Consider the following 19,894-nt stretch of genomic DNA (forward strand, 5'->3'; position numbering starts at 1 on the left):
GGCAATAGTTATTCCCACGTATCTGATATATTTAGTGTAGGGTATTCTTCCTATAGAACAAACCTTTTGATATTTTTCAAAGATCACCATCTTGGTAATTATATTTATTTATTCATGCATTTCGTAATATACACAATTTTTTGTTCACTTTGCCCAGCTGTATAAAAAAAACAGTACTTATGATTTTCTTGTTGTATTACTGTAGAATGTTTTTTTATTTAAACTTTCTACTGAGTATGCTGTATAATTTTAAGGTAATTTTTAAAAATATAAATCTTGTATAATTTTTAGGTTATTTTTTTTTAATAAATCTTGGGTATAAGGAAATTTATGTTCAAAAAAATATATTAGTATTATAAATGTTTGTAAAAGGCAGATTTGCCGTTTATGTTAATAAAATAAAATAAAATAAAAAATAAAATAAGACAAGAATGATCACGAAAGGTTTTGCATGATTAAATAACTTAATTATTTACCCCTTCTAAAGCTAAATGAATTCATGTGGATTAAAAAGGGAAATGTGCTGTGTATGTACCAAAGAAATTGCTGGAAATTTTTTTGATATTAAAAAAAAAAAAAAATCCTTAGAAATTATTGATAGTAAATAAAGTTCATAAAACACAATATAGGTATTACGTTCATACAATCAAATAAATTTAATTAAAAATAAAATTTGCATGGCATAAATAGCACGATGACGGACTTAAATGCATGAAAAACTGTGTTTTAATGCGTTTTGCGAGTATAATAGTAAAATTATGGATTCAGTCAATTAATTTTAGTATTTTTTTAAATCAACCTGTATTTAACAACGACAGTAGGAAGCAGCAAGATTAACGGATCTGTGTAGCCTAGGTTTAGTTTTTAGTTGCTGTTCTGTATTCGTCATATTCTTTTCCGCCCGTGACCTCTTTTTTATATTTTTCTTTTGTAAGCAAATGTCTTTTTGTAGTTGTTTTTGCTTTTCTTGAAAAGTTTCAATCTGCAAAAAAATATAACCAGTAATGTCATCGGCATTAACTTTAAACACTGTAAGGGACAAATTGTAAATTGTACATTGTACAAGAGAGAGAAAAATGTAGTAAAACTATACCGAATTTTTTGATACTTGAAAAGTAAATGTCATAAAAAATTATCGGAAACATAAATTTTAACCAAAAAAAATAAATTATAATTTATGGTTTGTCCCTTAAAGCATTTACAATTTCCGCCGACAATATGAATAGATATTATTATACACGGTTTTTCAGGGCCAGACCACGAAACTTCAGAGGAGCATTCCTCATGGTAAGCTTTAAAAAAAACCCCAATAAAAAATTTTCAAACGGTCATTTAAGATTTTTTTTTATGATCTCAAAATGGAGTAAATATTTAATTTCTCGGACTAGCATCCCTTTTGCAAACCCCTACCCATCCCCGACAAAAAAAAAATGCGATAAAAACGTATTTGATACGCACCAGACGCGGACAAGGGAAGCGGCTGGGTAGGAGAGGGGTAGGGGCTTGTGGAAGGACTGCTTGTCCGAGAAATTAAGGATATACTACAGTTTAAGAATACTTTTTTTTTTAAATGACTTTTTGGAAAAAAAAAATTGGATTTTTTTAAAAGCTTACCATGACGAATGTTCCTGTGAAGTTTCGCGGTTTGGCCCTAAAAAACCGTGTATATATATATATAAATATGTTTTTTTTTACATTATTTTAATTTGTTAATAATTAAAATAATGTTCCCTCCTGAGGTAACCCGTGCCGAGGACACTTAACATTATGCTTTTTGTATATTTTTTATTTGATATGACCATATGGTTCTTCCAACAGATATGGTAAAAATAAACAGATATGGATGTTTATAAATATTAATAATCCGACTTTTCTATAATTACCAAATGGAGCTTCTCGCTATTATCCGTGGCCCTGTTATTGGCCCTACCGGATATCTATATATAGATCTGATGACTTACAAAAAAAAATTCACAAGGTTTTGTAATCATTTCGGCGAATTAATCATATCCAATCAATTTAATCCCAGTCTCTTTTTTATTAAAGAGATTTTAATTCACATCTATATTTTATACAATCCAATGAAGTGTCTAGTATGTACTTCTGGATAACCGTTATTCAGCACAAAAATGCCATGGCTACCAGATTACAGAGAGCTCTTTTGGGCATCTTTGCTTATTTGGCAACGAGCAATCCGTGTATGTGGACACCGCCAAGGAGACTTATGCCCTCAAATGCTGTGGTGGGCAAGAAAGCTGTTTATGAGTGTTTATTTTTAAAAGTCCGCCTTCTTCTAGCTCTTGGTCAATTTTCCATGTCTAGATATTTTTGGGCGAACCCGCGTAGGAATAAATTGTTCCTGTGTTAGGATCTTCATTGTTTTCAGGTCTTTTTTGCAATTTTTCCAAAAAATGTTTCTTGTCAACCCGTCGATTCGAAACCAAAACCTCAAGTATGGTACCTAGGTACGTAAACGAACTGACCGCTAGATCACAAGGCAGATTGTCATATTGCATACGTACCATTTTGGACGTCTTCACAAAGTCAAGATGAAGTTTTGGGTACGCTAATAAACCAGAGAGTTCCTTTTCTTCAATAAGCTTTTGCTGCAGTGCTTTGAGTTTTTCCTTTTCTCTGCCAAACCTTGCTCTTGCCTGAAAGTAACTCTTGAAAATGAATTCTCATGTAATGAATTGATTTTTTTTTAAATGTAAGCCTTCGTAGACTTCCAGCTCCTAAACTGTTTTCAGGGATGAATTGCTAACGACCTGTTAGCGTCGGACGTTTAGACCTAGGGAATAAGGGATCTCTAAAGTAGACAGATACAGCCAATCCCTAGGCTTATGGAAGCCGTAACCGATTTACATTAATGAGTAAATATTATATAATAAATCTTAATCTAAACAATCTTAAATTTTTTAAAAGTTTACAAAGATATAAATCTGGCATAATCTAGGCGAAGATGGCAAGTGTGTCATCGCGAGTCAGGGGTGACAACACCGCTTGCTTTTTAAATGCTTTCCTTTGCTGTAGGAACACATCTACAGTACCGTTCAATGAGATTTTTTTCACTGTTCTGAGGATCCTTGACAGTGGGAAAATAATCCGATGCTGGTTTTATAATTTCCCACAGCAAATTCAGCATTGGTACGCAAGTTACCTTGTTCCAACTTCGAACTAATTGTCTTTGTTGGGACCAACTCTCAATTAAATCTATGTATATAAACCTACCCGTCCTTTCCATTTCGTAACGGTTTTTTTTAAAAAATGTACCTCGTTACATTCCATTTCAATTTGAGCTAAAGCTTCTTCCGCCTCAGTGCATTTTTCCGACTCACAGTTGATTTCTTCCTTTACATGAGCTATCATCTCGTGGTATTGGGCACAGATGTTTCTTTGTTTTTTCAAATCTTCGTCTCGATCTAAATATAAATAAAAAAAATTAAATCATCTTTTCAACAGACGTTTTGAAAGATGTCTTTACATTTTTTAAAATATGATGCCTATGGTTGGTTGATATACCCCACCCCTGACCTGCTTCGAGTTGACTAGTCGATCTGATATTTTTGCATTATTTATCCTAATATGCTATCGATCTACTAGTTGAAATCTTTAATGATCTAGTTACAACAGGCCACTGACCACGGCAAAAAGCTGCAAGGCGCTGTTTCATCAGAACAATGCTCCAGCATGCAAGGCGTTAGTATCAATGGCTGCTATTCACGAAGATAGGTTTAAATTAGTTAAATGATTCTTATATTCACCTAACCCAGCCTCCTCGGTGACTACCAGCTATTCTCAAAACTCAAAAAACAACTGGATGAAAATATTTTTTTGGATGACAATGAGGTCATGATCTCTGTAGTTCAGTGGTTGACAGGGGTCAGACAAATAATCTACCAGGAATCTATAGAACTTTTGGGGCATTGTTGAAATGCATACAAGGCCAGAAGTCTACGTCAAAAAATAATTAAAAAAACTTTATCATAATAGACGAAATAGAATAGGGGTCAGTATATACAATTTATAATTTAATTTATTTAATCAACTTTCGTATATATTGCATGGAGATGGCTCTGTAATACATTGTGCACCTTCAACCCGTTGGCTTTGGTGAAAAGTCAAGATTGATACGGTAGTGTTATGGTGTCTTCGTGTTATGGATTGTGATTGTCAGTTTCTTCTGTCAGTGTGATGTCTATATCGTTGTTGGGATATCCTGCAAAGTTAAAGTTAAGTTGAAAAACTTACGGTTTTTCCAAGTTGTCTATGTGTAGGTACTTTACTTTCCTAAAGCGTTTCAGATGGCATCATTAAGTTATCTCCTACCTTCCAATTTCTTCAAATAGTCCTCGTTATCTTGCTGAAGCTTCTCATAGTCCTTAACTTGAAGGCCTTCCTCAAGCCGCTCCACTTCCTCCAGTTGGCTCATCACGCTGTCCATGATGTTTCTACACATTATATATTTGAACCTGATGGCAGCTACCTCTGCAACCTTTCTAGACTGACGAGCGATAGACTTATCTACAATCTTAAAGAAAAGTCATTTTTAAACTCATAAAAATATTGTCAAAATTCGTGTATTTGTATCAATATTCGATACATTTGTTTTGCGAGAAGGAAAATTTCGTCAATATGGATATAAACATTTCTAAAGCATTATCATTATAATCGTATGTTTGAAATAGGCTTGTTTATAAAAAAAGTCTCGACCTTGTCTATCTTGGAAAACCAATCCGATACAAATATTTCAGGTCAATGTACTGTAAGATTTATCTTTTTAAGCAGTAGATGTTGCTAATTTTTTTTTATGCTTACACTTTCTAAAACATACTAAGTCAACTTTTGATAGTGGTGAATGTTATTTTTATTTATTTATCATAATACCGTAAACATAAAATTGCACATTTATACAAAGTTGCTTTGACTGTCTAAGTAGGGTGTTATTTACCCGTTCTTAGACAGTCTAAATATAAAAATAGTGATGAATACAATAAAACAAACAGGTAAAATGTAATTAAAAACATACTTTAATAAATAGTAACAAACGTAGTAAAAGACATATAAAAAAAATACAGAAAATAAAAATATCAAAAATTATATCAAAATACGTAAAAAAAAACATCAGAGTAAAAGACATATAAATGTACAGTAAAACACATCGTTAACAAAACGTACTAAAAACAGAGTAAAAAGTAATGAGGATCTCCAAAATTCAATAAGTTATTTCTTGTGTATGGTGATAATTTAAACCAACCAATGACAGATCATAAGCTATAGAGCTTTATAGAAATGACTAGACTGTATATATTTTCAACAGCATCATCTCTGTTATATCAATGAAATATATTGGTTAATTAAGACTCCTCATCATCATTCCTTTTCCGCACCTAATGGAGCAAAGGGCACTGCAATGGTACACCAATCGCGGCATATCTTGATCATTTTTGTTTCATGAAAAAAAGATGATCAAACTTACGCTTTAGGTACCAGTCTATAAGGTACCGGGACTATAAAATATTCTTGTGTGAAATCACCCTTTTAAATAAATATTTCATATCAACCATGTCGGGAATCGAACCCAAAACCTCTCGCATGGTTGGCAAACGCGCCGATCATTACATCACGAGGCCGACTATTGAAATTAAGAATAAATAAATAATTCAATGAAAATGAACATAGAACATAATTTTTTATAATGAAAACATTAAAAAATGGTAAGTAAATCCGGTCGTGGTTCCGTGGTAGTGCTGCAAGCAAATCACGGATCATAAGTCTAAGGCCAGCCTTTCCAGAATCTCACTCTAATACTAATTGATTCTAGTTTACGGGTAGCTTTTAATTCACAATCACAGCGTGCATATGAGAGCAAAATGTAATTATAAAAACAGATAATTTTAAAAAAGTTTGTAAAATAATTGGAATCATTACTTCATTTGATATAAACCCTTCACGTGTAGCAAATTTCAAATTTAATGACGTTGATTTCTCCAAGATCTGAAAATCATAGAAATTTTCAGCGAAAGTTTTCCGTTTTTCCTGCAAAACTGCCCTGTTTCTGTCTAGTTCTTCTTCAATCTAAAAATATAAATGTAAATACAATTGAATTAACTTGTTAATTGTTTTAAAAAAAACAGTATTTTTTATTGCAGCTTAAATACAGTACATAAATCAAACCCTGTCAAATATGCAATTGAAATACGGCCCAGAAAAACTCAATTAAATAGCGTTCGAACGGCCGTGAATCCCAAGGAGGAGGCTTAAAAGGATAGGCGGTGGCTGAGGGTTTTTATGAATATCATTCGAACACATTGGATATATGCGTATAGACTAGATGCTACACTAAGCTCACGTAATGTGTTCCATTCAACTTAGGTTCCGGAATTTAACACGTAGTCAGTACCTAAATATGAAGCAGCGTAAAAAGGTGCAAGATAAGGCTTTGAATATTGGCATAGGCAGTTTATTTCATTTTATTTTTGCACCACAACAGGCCAGGAGGCCCAATTACAGTGGTGAATTACATCACAGAATATCCAGGCTTGAGAAAAATCAGATATAATTTTTGTGTTCTCACCGTTTGTCAATTTGTCTATTTTACTCTACTACGCGTTTTGCATGGTAATGACGCGACAACCCTCATTTTTTAGAAAATAGATTTTTTCAAACATAGATTCTATCAAGCATCATCTCTTTTTTATTATACCTACCTCAGTATTTGAATATTGTTTTTTTAACATATTTATTTATTTATTTGTTTGACAAACTTAAACTAACATACAACCTACCCTACCTGACCTCTACGACTGAACTGTACAAAAAAACACACCAGTTTGACATAAACTACTTGACTAAAATTGAGACCTTAAAAATTGTTCTCAAAATAACACTGGGAAACATACAAGACGACGACATAATATTAGTCAAAAATGCTGACACACACAAATATAACACCAGACATCAACAACACTATCATATTGAAAAAGCAAAGACAAACACAGGACAGTCAAAAATACTAAATAATGGACTTAAACACTACAACGACCTACCTTACTACTTGAAAACTTTTACTGGAGACAAATTTAAAATCAATCTGAAAAAGCACATGATGACTGAACTAATAAGACTAGACGAGACATAAAATGACTAGACAATATTAAATTTCTAATGTAACCCTAACGGGTTTTTTAAAATTGTAAATAAATAAAAAAATAAAAGGGTTATTTAAGATATCTGGTTTGCTTGCTGCCATAGTTTATGCTGTGTTGATCGAGGAACGGCACATTATTATTTAGCAAACGGCGGATTGGAACATTAAATGCCACTTGTTCCAGTAACGATGGAACATCAGTTAAGCCATTCAGTAAATTAAACATAAATATGGAGTCAATATTATCTCTACGTTTTTGTGGACTTGAGATTTTTCACATTGACTCCATTTTTCCGTCTAGGTTAAGCAAAACATCTACAATATTTTATTGTCAAAATTCTCGAACGGTCGCTCAATATAACTCACCTATTGTTAGATTACAGAATACCGGGAATGAATATGCATCATATTTTGATATATTTAGTTTATCTCTGCCTAACTTAAAAAAATAATTGATCAATATATTTTTATCAAAAAGAGCAAATCATCTTCAGGAGATTGGGTTGGAATAGTTATAATTTGATTGAATAATGTATTTTGTTATTGTATAATTTCTTTAAAATATATATATGTATTTTAAGTAATTTATAATGTGTTCCCCTTCTCTATGATTACCGAATGGAGCTTCTCGCTACTATCCGTGGCCCTGTTATAGGTCCTGTCGGATATACAGATCTGGTGGCTTCTAAAAAGAATTTCAATGCTTTCAAAAAGTTTTGTATTCATTTCGGCGAATTGATCATTTCCAATCAATTTAATCCCAGCCAGTGAAGAATTCACTTCCCTCTCTTCTCAATCCAATGAAGTACATATTATGTACTTCTAGATTACTTTCTTTCAGCACAAAGATGCTAAGGCTACCAGATTTCAGAGAGCTCCTTCGGGCAGCTTTTCTCGTTTCTCAACGAGCAACTTTTCCGTGTATGTGGGCACCGCCAAGGAGACTTATGTCCTCAGATGCGGTGTGCGGTATGTGGTGAGTAAGCTGTACAGTACGAGTATATTAATATTTCATACTCGATTTTTTTATATTTTTATTTTTAAGCACTCTTTATACCACATATATGTAAATGGCAGAAATGTCGTATATAAATAAATAAATAAATGAATTAAAAGTGTAGTTGTGTCACTTTCTCGCAAATGCCTCCCCGATATTGTGCGAAGAAGACAATTGCAGGTTGGGCTAATTTTGCCTAACTAAAATCGACGTTTGGCTGCCCGTATTGAGTGTTTTTTTTAAAGAGTATCAGAATCTCTATTGTATAATTTAATTGTGAAAGTTTTTCTGTATCGGTACTTTTTCCGCTTTGCAAAAATAGTTACCACATATAAATGTATAAACACCGGACTTCGGATGTAAGGTGTATAAACACCGTACGTCCGAAGACAGCCAATAAAACTTGGCGCTTTTAAGGGTTTTTTGACGATTTTAGTTCCCATAATAAACCATTTACCAACAAAAAAAACGATAGAGACAGTGATATATATTTAAACTTATAATACAAGAAATCAAACACTGCTTTGAAAATAAAAAAAACAAGATTCTCAATTTGCCAATCACTTAATTGAAAATAATCATAAAATTCATATCTCAAATAAACCAATTCCATTACACGTTGAAAACAAAGGGTGTAAACTTAATATACTCGAACAATTGGAAATTAATAAATATCTAAATAATCCTAATTTTAAAATAATAAATGAACAAACCAACCAAATATCTTCACCACTAGTAAACAAACATATTTAAATAGACTGTTATTCTTCACTTTGTTCCTTTTTGTACACGCTTATATGACGCGTAATTAATAGATGAATCATGCTACAATTGCGTTTATATATTTTTATAAGAAATTCTTAAAAATAGAAATATTGTAAAATAATACATTTATATTATTGTTATCAAAAACATTTTTTTCTTTGTGGTATGACATTTTACACTTATTTGTTTATAAATTTGTATAAACCACTTATTTTTTTTAAATTACACTTCGTCCTCCTTTAAAATTATTCCCATTATGATTTATTTTATCTTTAATACAATATTTTATGATATAAATAGAAACGCGTGTAATTATAAGTTAGTTAAATTTCTGACGATGAGGTAGTAACCTCGAAACCGGTCGAAGTGTAATTAAAAAAAATTAAGTGGTTTATAAAAATTTATAAACAAATAAGTGTTATACATTTATGTTTATTTAAATTTTCTCATAATATTTCAATCATGTTTTAAAATTAAAATAAACAGCACCCTATTATAATATTATTGATATTTTTTCGACATCAATTATTTAAATTAACAAAACTATAAAGCTTCATTAATTATCTCACAATTCATACTTGTAAGTCAAAAATACTTACTTTTTTATATTTTTCCCGAAATTCAAATATAAACACCTAAACTCCCCATTACCTATTAAACACTTAGCCTCGCCCTTAACCATTGGTTTTTCCCTCAATTATGATTAATGTACATGTACATGCCATAGTTCATAGGATTATTTTTATTTTCTACTTAAGTACCTTGAATTATATAACTATATAAGGACATTCAATCCATATAATCCTCACATTCGTTTGAAAATGCCCTAACAAGGCGAAACAATTGTCACGAAGTTTTTATTTTTATATTTGTAAAAATAAAATAAAGTGTTGTAGACTCAAATCAGTGTTTGATTTCTTATATAACAAGATTTAATAATTTTTATATTTGGTAAAATATGGATTTCTACAAAATAAACAGAAAATCAATCAATATATATTTATTATTTTTTAAAAACGTTGCTCTAGCGCCATAATCTAGGGAAAAAATACGGGACTGCGTATGTATGAAGAACAGCCAGACTGCGTTTCTTTTTAAATTCTCAAATGCGATGTGCGGAATGTGGTGAGCAAACGGCCATCAGTACATGTATGATTTTTATAACTTGTCTGTCTCTTTGCGCATTATTTAGTGAAATTTGATTCAAACTTACCATATTTTCTTTTCTTTCAAAGTTCAATTTGGCAATATCGAAATCGCGAAGCAAATCGTGATATTTTTTTTCCACGTATTCAGGATCTAGGTTCGTGTCCAAATTAGGAAGTGGAATTATCTAAAATTAACAAAATTATACATTTTCAAATCAAAATAGTTAATAGGTCATAAGTGCACCACATTTTTTTTTAATTAGCGATAAATATTTAAACACGTTAATGGCATTAAGAGTCATTCGAACGTTCCAAAAATGGTAGATATTTAACATTGGCTCATTTAACACCATATCAAAAATCCACACAGTACGATAAAATACCACGGGGTAGATTGATATTTTTTGCATCATAATGTATTTTTTATTAGATTAATTTATTTGATCCCTGGTGAACGCAATAACCGGTGCATAATGAGGCCGATTAATCTCCACTCGATTTTCTTTGGCAGGAATAATTTTACCTGTGAGCACTCGCTGAATAAATATTTTTACAAATATAAATAAAAAATAAATCTACGCTGGTAATAATAATAAAAACCTAATTTAATCATAACATAATAGTTATAAATACAAAAAAAGAAAGATATCCATTGTTAAATGGCGGACTGGTGTTTACTTACAGTCTAACCAACAGAAAATGAAAATAAAGGAATGATTTTTCTTTTTTTTTGGCAATTCATGCTATGAGGAATAATTTCAGCCATCCATGTAAATAATATTTTGTAGACTATGGGATTAAAAATTTAAATTAAAATTCAAGAAAATTAAAATAAAACGGATAAAGATATACCGGTGCTTGGTGCTTAAATTATGTATTTTTTTAAAGTAAATATTTGCATTCTTATAATGTACCCAAATATTTCATTTTGGGGGCCATTTTTAACGAGTTGTAAATAACTCACTATTGGAAAATTGGAATCAAGAGTGGGATTCGAACTACGGACCTTTGATCCGTGAGTCCGAGACACTAGTTAGCCACGGGACTACAACCCAATTCATATTACAACAGTTTACATTAAATATATTTCAATTGACTCCGTTGCATCTTCTAAATATTAATTTATACTTTAGTAACCTTTATTTATTCGGAACACTTTTAACACCAGCCAAAAACTTGATACAATTGAGTTCGTTTATTTTTATTGTTATTATTTTATTGTTATTTTTTAAAGTTTATGAAATATTTTAGTCATGCATATGGGCTCCCCTTTAGATAAATGATTTTTTTGTAAAAGAAATTTTTCTGTTTACAGAAATATTATGAAGCTCTTGATTTTACAAAAAGACAAAGTTTGATTAGATAAATACCCGTTGAAAATTGACCTACATGTTGCTTGGTAATCAGTGTTTACCATTTTTCTAATACATCTTTTTTTATTTATAAAAGCATACCGTACATTGATAAAATTAACTCAAAAAATAAAACGATATTTGAAAAACCGGGAAAATGCACGTATTTTTTTTAAATCAAGTAATAAACTTTTTGTTTGTACTAAGTAGCATAAAAATATTTTAAAAAATTATAATTATAAATTCCCACGAAAACGGTTCATTGTATTGACCACGCCCCTTATACGTCAAAATTCGGGTATTTTTTTAAAACTTTATTTGTGACTGCTTAAATTTAAATGTAACATCGCTGCGAATCTTGACGTCACATCTGTGAAGGCCAAACATGTGTTTTGAGAAGACATAATTTTAAACTATTTTATTTTAAAAGTTATGTATGAAAACATTTCTTCACCCATATTGGTTGTGAAAATACAATTAGTTTTTCTAAGTCCATTTCACATTTTTTATCGGTATTCATATATTTCTTTATTGAATTAAACCGTGCTGAGTGGATTAAGACGATATGTGTGAAATGCGCTATAGTTTGTCGGATATCACGCAGCTTGTTTGTTTATTTGAAAATTCAAGTAATAATGAACAGGCCAGTAGAAACATTTCTTACTTTTTTCTTTCTGTAGTATTCGCCAAGTTTCCTTAGAAGAAGCGAATTTTTAAGACTTAGTTGGTTCTTTTCTTTTGTAAGTTCTTTGTGCCTTAAAATTAATGTTTCTCTATCAAATGAACTGGCTTCAGAAACTGTATCCATTTCTGAAAAGATAAATAGTTTATTTTTGTTTCAGCACAAAATACGGTAGCTATAAGCGAGCGCAGCATACAAAAAATAACGTGTTTGTGCAAAACTAAAATCTTCGTGGGAATTCGGTAAAATAAAAATCAAATAATGTAATGTTGTTATTAAAATCTTGAAAAATGACAAAAATTTATATTCCTCCTCGAAATAATTATCTTTCTTTTCGAAGTAGGATTTTTCTTCTATTTTGACAAGAGTCTCTTTTTATATTTTTTGTCTTTTTATAATATGTATGTTTAAAATTTTATTTTATAATGTATGTATTATTTAAAATGAATGAATTAAATTGAATTGAATGGAATTGAATTGAATTGAAAAATTCCTTAACTAAATAAACAAAATATATATGTAGGAAAAAAAAAACAAAACATTGTTATAAAATCAAGACGCTTTCCGATGACACTTTATCCACATGAATGTTTGTTTTTAACAAAAGTCATCGCCATCCCACGAAACAATGCTTTAGACCCAGCATCCCTTACCTCTTTTGGCAAAACATCTTAAGTCCTTTATGATACAGATTGTTTTGAGTTGCCAGGATTCTTGTTTTGGGGAGAAATTTTCGTATGTTTCAGAGGCGAATCGTCAAAATAAGCGATTATTCACGGCTTATAATTATATTCGACTTTCGAGAATCAGGTTTCATAGTAACTTTGTTTATGGGAAAATAAATACAATAATTGTTTTTTATTACAATCACCACCACCGTTAATAAATTACCACAAAAATATATCTAGGAAGTGCGCCCAGCGCCCAGCCCGTTCTCATCGAACGATGAAACTAGCCGATCACCTAAGCTTATTCTTCCATACAAAAAAGAACACTATATCTTATATCTTTAACCCGGTCAGGTTTTTTAGTACTAAAACAAGCTTACAGATTATAAATATCATTTAAAGATTCTCTATTTGAAAACTAGTATTCCAAACATTATTTCCGAAGGACTATTTTTCTTTGATCGGATACCGTTGACATATTATGGATCACATAGGAAACGTGGTGGTTAAAGTAGCCGTTTTTGGCACTATTCATTTTTTTTAAATCGACCAGTACTCAGTGTTGACATTTCAATCATAATGGAAATATCTTGTGAATGTCATTGTGGTATTTTTCAATAATCTTTCATACAAGTGTGTACAATAAAGCGATGTATATCGCGTAGTTACTTTTAATTGTAGTTTAAATTGATTTTCACAAAACCTCAAAAAAACAGCCATTTATATTAATATTACTTAAATAAGTTTGTACTTATTTGCAGGTTCAAATTAATGACAATTTTATGTAGATTACCTTTAAAACAAACCACTGCTTGCATCTGATATGTTGTTAAAATTACTAAAGATAAATTCTTGTTTTAAAAGTGAGGTTATTAAACCTCATTTTTGTTACTAAATGTTTCTTTAATTTTTCCCTTTCATCGATTATTTTTATCATACCTTTATCGACAATCAGATCCGATGACAATTCAATTTCGTCTTTTGTTGCATACTGTTCCAGGATCCGTCTTTGAATTTCTCTCGTTTCGTCTTCTGTGGGACTCTTCTGAGATTCAGTTTCTAGGAATTCCTAGATTAAATTAAGGCAATGATTATTTTAAAGGAATTATGTGTACCTACTACCTTATTTTTTATTTGTTTATTTTGGAAACAAGATACAACATTTCTGTAAGTTAAATGTGCCATTGAAACAAGTGGATGCCTTAAAATAGGTGCCAGACAAGACAGACGAGACCTGCAAAGTCAGCAAAGCTGAGGATCAGTGACGTAGGCAAGCCTATAAAAAGCCTTTTCACCAGGGGCGTGCAATGAGGTTTTTAATAAAGGAAGCACTCAATATATAGGTAATCGGTACATAATAATAAACACTGACCTTGAGAAATTAAAGACAAACTAAATACTATTTATATATGATCAGAAATAATAAAAATAATATCACGTGTATAGTTATACCCAAATCAACCAACTTTACCATATATACTATAATAAATAACTGCTAAATATGTTGTGGCGCTGAATTTTATTTTACTAAAATGCAGTGGAACCAAAATAGATAATTTCCTTAAAAAAAAAGGTCATTATTTGAACGTGAAAAATCAATACAGTAGATTTTTTTATTAAATAAATAAAAGACGAGTGATACTTTCATCCACAAATTTGGGATATTCAGTGACCGGTTTCATCGCTTTCGCGACATCTTCGAGACTGGTATCATTATTCAGGAGTTTAATGTATTTATACAAAACAGAGGTAAGGATAGAGAATTCAAAATTATATGAAAGTAAATTAAATAAAGTTATTTTTATCTTAAGGATCATTATATTTTCAGCCGTTGCCTAGTCCCTTGTAAGTGAAATAATTCAGTTAGATGAATCTTTTTTTTTTTTCATTTTTTTTTTTGCACCACAACAGGCCAGGAGGCCTAATTACAGTGGCGAATTACATCACAGAGCACCCAGGCTTGAGAAAAATCACATTTTTAATTTTTGTGCTCTCACCGGGAATCGAACCCGGAACCTTCCGAGCGTGAGTCAAGCGTCTTGACCACTACACCACGGAGGCCGCCTTACTTGTATCAATAAAAGTTTCAGCAGTTTCAGCTAAAAGCTTCAGCTCAACTTCGCCAACATCAAAAGACGGAAGAATTCAAGAAATGCGGACGTTCAAACATAGGCTAAATGATAAATGTTACACCATGTGTAAAGTAACCACTTAAACAGGCCATAATTATACATGTTAAAGCCTAAACTCTTTTATTTTTATTTATTATACATTTTTCTTTGCATTTTACATAAGTTACAAACACAAAAAAAAACCCCACAAAAGCATGGAATGAGTGAGGGTATAAATTTTTGGCATAAACAAATTCAAATAATTCATCTCTTTTCCAATGGCCTTATGAAATGCATTGAATAGTTTTGGAGCTATGACAAATAAATGTCTTTGCCCGAGTCCAAGACTTGCTCGAGTCTTAACTTTTATATTCTCTTTCATGTTCTCCATTTTGTCACAAATTAAAAAACTAAAATTTTTCAATTAATATTAATTACTGGATCATAGAATTAGGGATAGTCCGGAAACCGCATACGAGCATCAAACAGAAGGCGACCAAACTTCTCATAAATGAGTAGTTTTACGTTTTGACCCATTAGTTTCTTTGTAGACGTCGCTCAGTACGCAACTCCTGATTTGAACTATGCCGTGTTGTGTCCTTTTACAGAAGTACAGAAAGTACAGAAATACTACTAGGATCTTAAAGAAACAGGATGCAATCACATTTCGTGTGTAATTAGCAAACGAATGCGTATGTAACAAAAGCATTACTTAAAAATTGAATTATTTATCCATCTGTCAGATTGTCGAAGAAAACAAAATGGACATTTTGTTAGTGATGCCAGGGTAGTAATTTTTTTACCCTACTTTGCTCATCTAATGACTAATGAAAATTGGACCTCGGATAAAACAACTCTGTGGTGGACATTTGAGCAATATTATCTTTAAAACATCAAATATTATATATTATGATCCAAAAATATCCGTTTTATGAAAAAAAAATGGTTTTATATTTTAAGTTCATTAATTCAATTACTCTTATTAAATGACCCTTTGCTTATGTACTCTGTTGTGTCAATCAATATTTCCGTGTGCACAATAAAATTTTAGAGAAATAAACAGATTGGTTTTTTTACCTTACATTTGTGTTATAATTATTTTTTTCCCATCGTGCAACATAACGCGGTGACATCACGAATGCGTGCGGTGAAAGTAGGGCATAGTAAGGGGATTTCGGACACATTCCTATGTATTTAAATATGATTCTACGCTCATTCTGGACTATTCTTAAGTCTATGATACAATAACAACGAAAAATTAAATCTTAACAAATTCAAATAATTAATCTCTTTCACACTGTCCTTATGAAATGCATTGAAGAGTTTTGGAGCTATGACAAATGAGTGTCTTTGCCCGAGTCTCAACTTTTATATTCCTTTTCATGTTCTCTATTTCGTCATAATTTAAAAAACTAAAAATTTTCAATAAATATTAATTACTGGATCCGATAAATTCTACACATTTCACAACAAATTAAAAAAACTAACCTCCTCATCTGTTTCACCACCTTGCTCGTCATTTCGTTGACCTAAAATAATAAATATTTGATTTCAAGTAAAATATAAACTAACCAATATATTTTACTAATTTGTAAAGATGGTTCTATATTTTTCTTATTCTTCTTAATAAATTTTTGTTTTTTGCTACTTTTGTGTCTTTATATTTATTTATGTAAAACATCTAAAAACCTACAAGGCGTTTATTCAAATAAAAGTTTTAAAAATCCTAATGTCGTATTTCTTGTTTTGTATCTTACGACTCAACTGATACAAATATTATATTACAACAAAAAATGTGTTATTTCACAAAGCAAATGCTGAAACAATTTTTATTTATTGGGTAAATTCAATTATGAAGGTACTTTTATTATAGTTAAGTTGCATGTTATTGAAATATTATGCATGTAATTTTTTTATGCTCTTTCTCCCCGCAACAGAGCCAAGCTCATATCCTTAGGAGAGGGACTTACCGTATTTTTTGGACCATAAGACGCACTTTTTTCCTCTGAAAATTCAACCGAAAATTGGGGTGCGTCTTAGCATTCGCAAAACACGCTACGCTAAATTATTAATACGATTACGATAAGTATTTGCATAATATAAAACAATATCATATTTCATTTGTCCTTTATGTACATTTTAGTTGTTTTTTCGCAAAGTGTTTCATCAATTCCATGATGAATTTTTTATATCTTTTATTAATTTGCATTATTTCTGTAGGGAGGCATTTGAAATTTTCAAAGCCTTTATTCAAGTAATTTTGCTGGAATTGTTGAGCATGACATTTTGGTTATTTTAAATTAATAAGAAATCTTTAAGATTTGCGAGCGTTAAATTTTGTCAAATTGTTTTCTTCGATCAAGTGAATAATATTTTTTTTCTGTAAATAAAATTCAATTCACAAGAATTGAATTTATTTGCAAAAAAAGTATGTTTTTATGCTATAAGTATTAAATACTTATATCATGAACACAAATTTTGCTACTTTTTTACCACATAATAAAATGAGGATTTACTTTTCGAATATTACATGTATGTAAGTAGTTGAAAGCGTTTTTTTTTAAGCATGTGTTTGTTATACTTCTGATTTATTCTTTTATTTATTATTATTTCTGTTATTCTTCTATGATTATTAAAATTATTTCTGTTATTCTTTTTTATATATTATGTAGGTGCATATAATATGCATTTGTGTGTTCGTTTTGAATCAACGTTCGCGTATTGTCAAACCTTATTTTATTGTTGTCATTATTTCGTATTTACTGCATTTTGTGGTTACCTACCGTATTGTACAGGACTCGTCGCACATTATTCATTCGATAGTATCAGTTAAATTTTAAAATAAAATGCTTTTTTTATTTTTTTCAGAATACGGTTTTGAAATTTAACATACCTAAATTATGCACAAATTTACACCACTTGCCCCTACTTTAAAATTGTTATTTGTACTACTTTTCAGAAGTTCGTAATGCTATTCGATCCTTCCCACAAAATAATCCCATACTGGAGTAATGGGTGAACAGAAGAGTTGTACTTTTTTTGTATCTTGAATTTTTATATTTGTTGTAACTTCGATTATTGTACATAAATTAATAACTAAATACCTTCGTCTAAGTCTTCATCGAATTCCATTTCTATATTTTCTTCATCTTTAGTGTTGATTTCCTTTGTGCCTTCTTGTGCATCTAAATAAAATAAGAAATTCAATTTAAATACATTTTTTCAAAAAAGTCTTTTGGACCGTACGGCATCTAAGCTTTCTTAAGCTCGTAGGGTAAACTCATATATTTTGATGTGTCATGTGGCTATATTATCATTATCAACTGTTTTGGCACAATCGTCGATCAATTACTTCTAATACTTCAATGGGCTCAATAGCAACTAAAAAAAACACCAATTTAACTAACGTATGACAACAGAGACGGAAAACATTTTAGAGAAGTTTATGACCTGTCATTGGCTGGATTAAGAGCGCACTTTACGCGCTATAACATTCACTATTCTACCTAGGTTTGAACGGATATTTCTTCGTTTCTTCCATTTTTGATTTTCGTGAAGTTGACGAGCCAAATGATAGTTCATATACCATGTAAATACCTAGACTTTCAAATTCCCCTTTCTCGAGTATCCTCTTTCTCTGATGTAATTTATTAATAAAATATACTGTCTAAGCCAATTACAACAGTTATACGAAGAAACATAATGTACAAGAAACTGAACAAAAATAACATAAAATATGTAGCAAAGACAAACATCAACATCAACATCATCATAATTTTCTTTCTCTTTCCTTTTAAGATGATCAGTCTTACGCTTCAGGTGCCAGTCCAGGAGACTATGAAATATTTTAAGAGTCAAAACATCTTTTTAAATAAATATTTCATGTCAATCGTGTCGGGAATCGAACCCGAGACCTCTTGCGTGGAAGGCAAACGCGCTGACTGCTTTACCACGAGGCGGACCACCGATAAACCAAAAACAAACAACGGCAATAAAATAATGGTAAACAATACATTTAAAATATATAATATCAACAAATAATAAGGCTTTGAGCCAAACTACGCCTTTACATCCATTTTCCGCCATTGCCACAGTGTGGGATGAAGATCCGTATCGAAGAAGATCGATGGCGAAGAAATCTTCGAACAGTCGGAAGATCTATTGATGACTTCCTCACATTCTCACTAGGGACTCCTCTCTAAAGGGCAGATGGACACATTTCTTTTACCCAGACGCGAGGACGAGAGTTCGAAACAAGGGCTGGTGTCTAAATTACAATGCAATTCAAATGATTTCAGGTCAAGGAGAATTCAGGAATCGACTACATTTTTTTGCTTTTGTCAATGCTCCAAGTTGCGCTTGCGGCGCGGAAAATCAAACGGGCGAACACGTGTTATGACATTGTCCCTTTCTGAATGACAATGGTTGGTAAATTAAAATTTCCATGTTGTCCAGGGAGCCCGATCCCATTATCATCATCATTCTATGTCCGCCCCCTAGTTGGAGCATATGGCATCCAAGCCTCCTTCCAAGTCAGGTTCTCGTCCCGAAGTTCTGACATAAACTGCCGACAGTCAGCAGTGGACGTCAAGGATGTCGAGAACCTGATTTCAACTTTTTTATTTTAAAAACGTTTATGTACATTGCAAAAAAAATTCAAGGCATACATAACACGAAAAAAATTACACTAACATTTAAATATGTAAAGATGGGAAAATAAAAATACCCAGCAATCATATAAAAAAGATGCTATCCGCTCTAAACTTGTTTTCATTAATATGAAAGATATCGAAATCCGAAGAGATACGGTTGAGTAAAGACAAATTCTTATCCTATCATCGGCAGGTTGGTTCTGCAAGCAGGAAGATAAAACACCTTAAGCTGTCTATGTCCAAAGTATTCATAAGGAACATAAAGAAAAATATTCTCCATTAAACCTATTTTGATCGTAATACCACGTATTAATCTGAAAAAATATAAAAGCGAGTATGCATTTCTTCTTTTCTCCAAACTATTGTAGC

At 31.3% G+C, this 19,894-nt stretch overlaps 1 protein-coding gene across 3 annotated transcripts; it reads right to left on the reverse strand.

Annotated features, from left to right (window-relative positions):
* Window positions 1-626: 626 nt before the first annotated feature.
* Window positions 627-18,213, reverse strand: LOC148281953 (cilia- and flagella-associated protein 184-like). Of its 3 annotated transcripts, none has more exons than XM_088225843.1 (10): window positions 17,978-18,054; window positions 16,362-16,402; window positions 13,702-13,831; window positions 12,077-12,222; window positions 10,126-10,245; window positions 5,932-6,078; window positions 4,330-4,531; window positions 3,274-3,422; window positions 2,523-2,654; window positions 627-982 (listed from the first exon to the last, which is right to left on the reverse strand). In XM_088225843.1, exons 1-10 carry the CDS (start codon window positions 18,003-18,005, stop codon window positions 806-808), a joined length of 1,272 nt encoding a protein of 423 aa, XP_088081969.1. In that variant the 5' UTR covers window positions 18,006-18,054; the 3' UTR covers window positions 627-805. The 3 variants fall into 3 exon arrangements, with proteins under 3 accessions (XP_088081969.1, XP_088081968.1, XP_088081970.1); XM_088225842.1 differs by having other exon boundaries at window positions 3,232-3,422; XM_088225844.1 differs by lacking the exon at window positions 12,077-12,222 and having other exon boundaries at window positions 17,978-18,213.
* Between the last annotated feature and the right edge of the window lie 1,681 nt (window positions 18,214-19,894).

This window comes from Micrasema longulum, unplaced genomic scaffold (assembly GCF_059751315.1).
Source record: "Micrasema longulum isolate JH-2025_06_02 unplaced genomic scaffold, ASM5975131v1 h1tg000390l, whole genome shotgun sequence".
Classification (NCBI taxonomy): Eukaryota; Metazoa; Arthropoda; class Insecta; order Trichoptera; family Brachycentridae; genus Micrasema; species Micrasema longulum.

Bases quoted from the DNA above. Each gene is read 5' to 3' on its own strand.
- LOC148281953 (XM_088225842.1), bottom strand. From the start codon at position 18,005: ATGGAATTCGATGAAGACTTAGACGAAG. The intron at 12,223-13,701 runs GTATGATAAAAA...TTATCTTTTCAG, and splicing joins GGATCTGATTGTCGATAAAG to AAATGGATACAGTTTCTGAA. The intron at 6,079-10,125 runs GTAAGTTTGAAT...TTATATTTTTAG, and splicing joins TTGAAAGAAAAGAAAATATG to ATTGAAGAAGAACTAGACAG.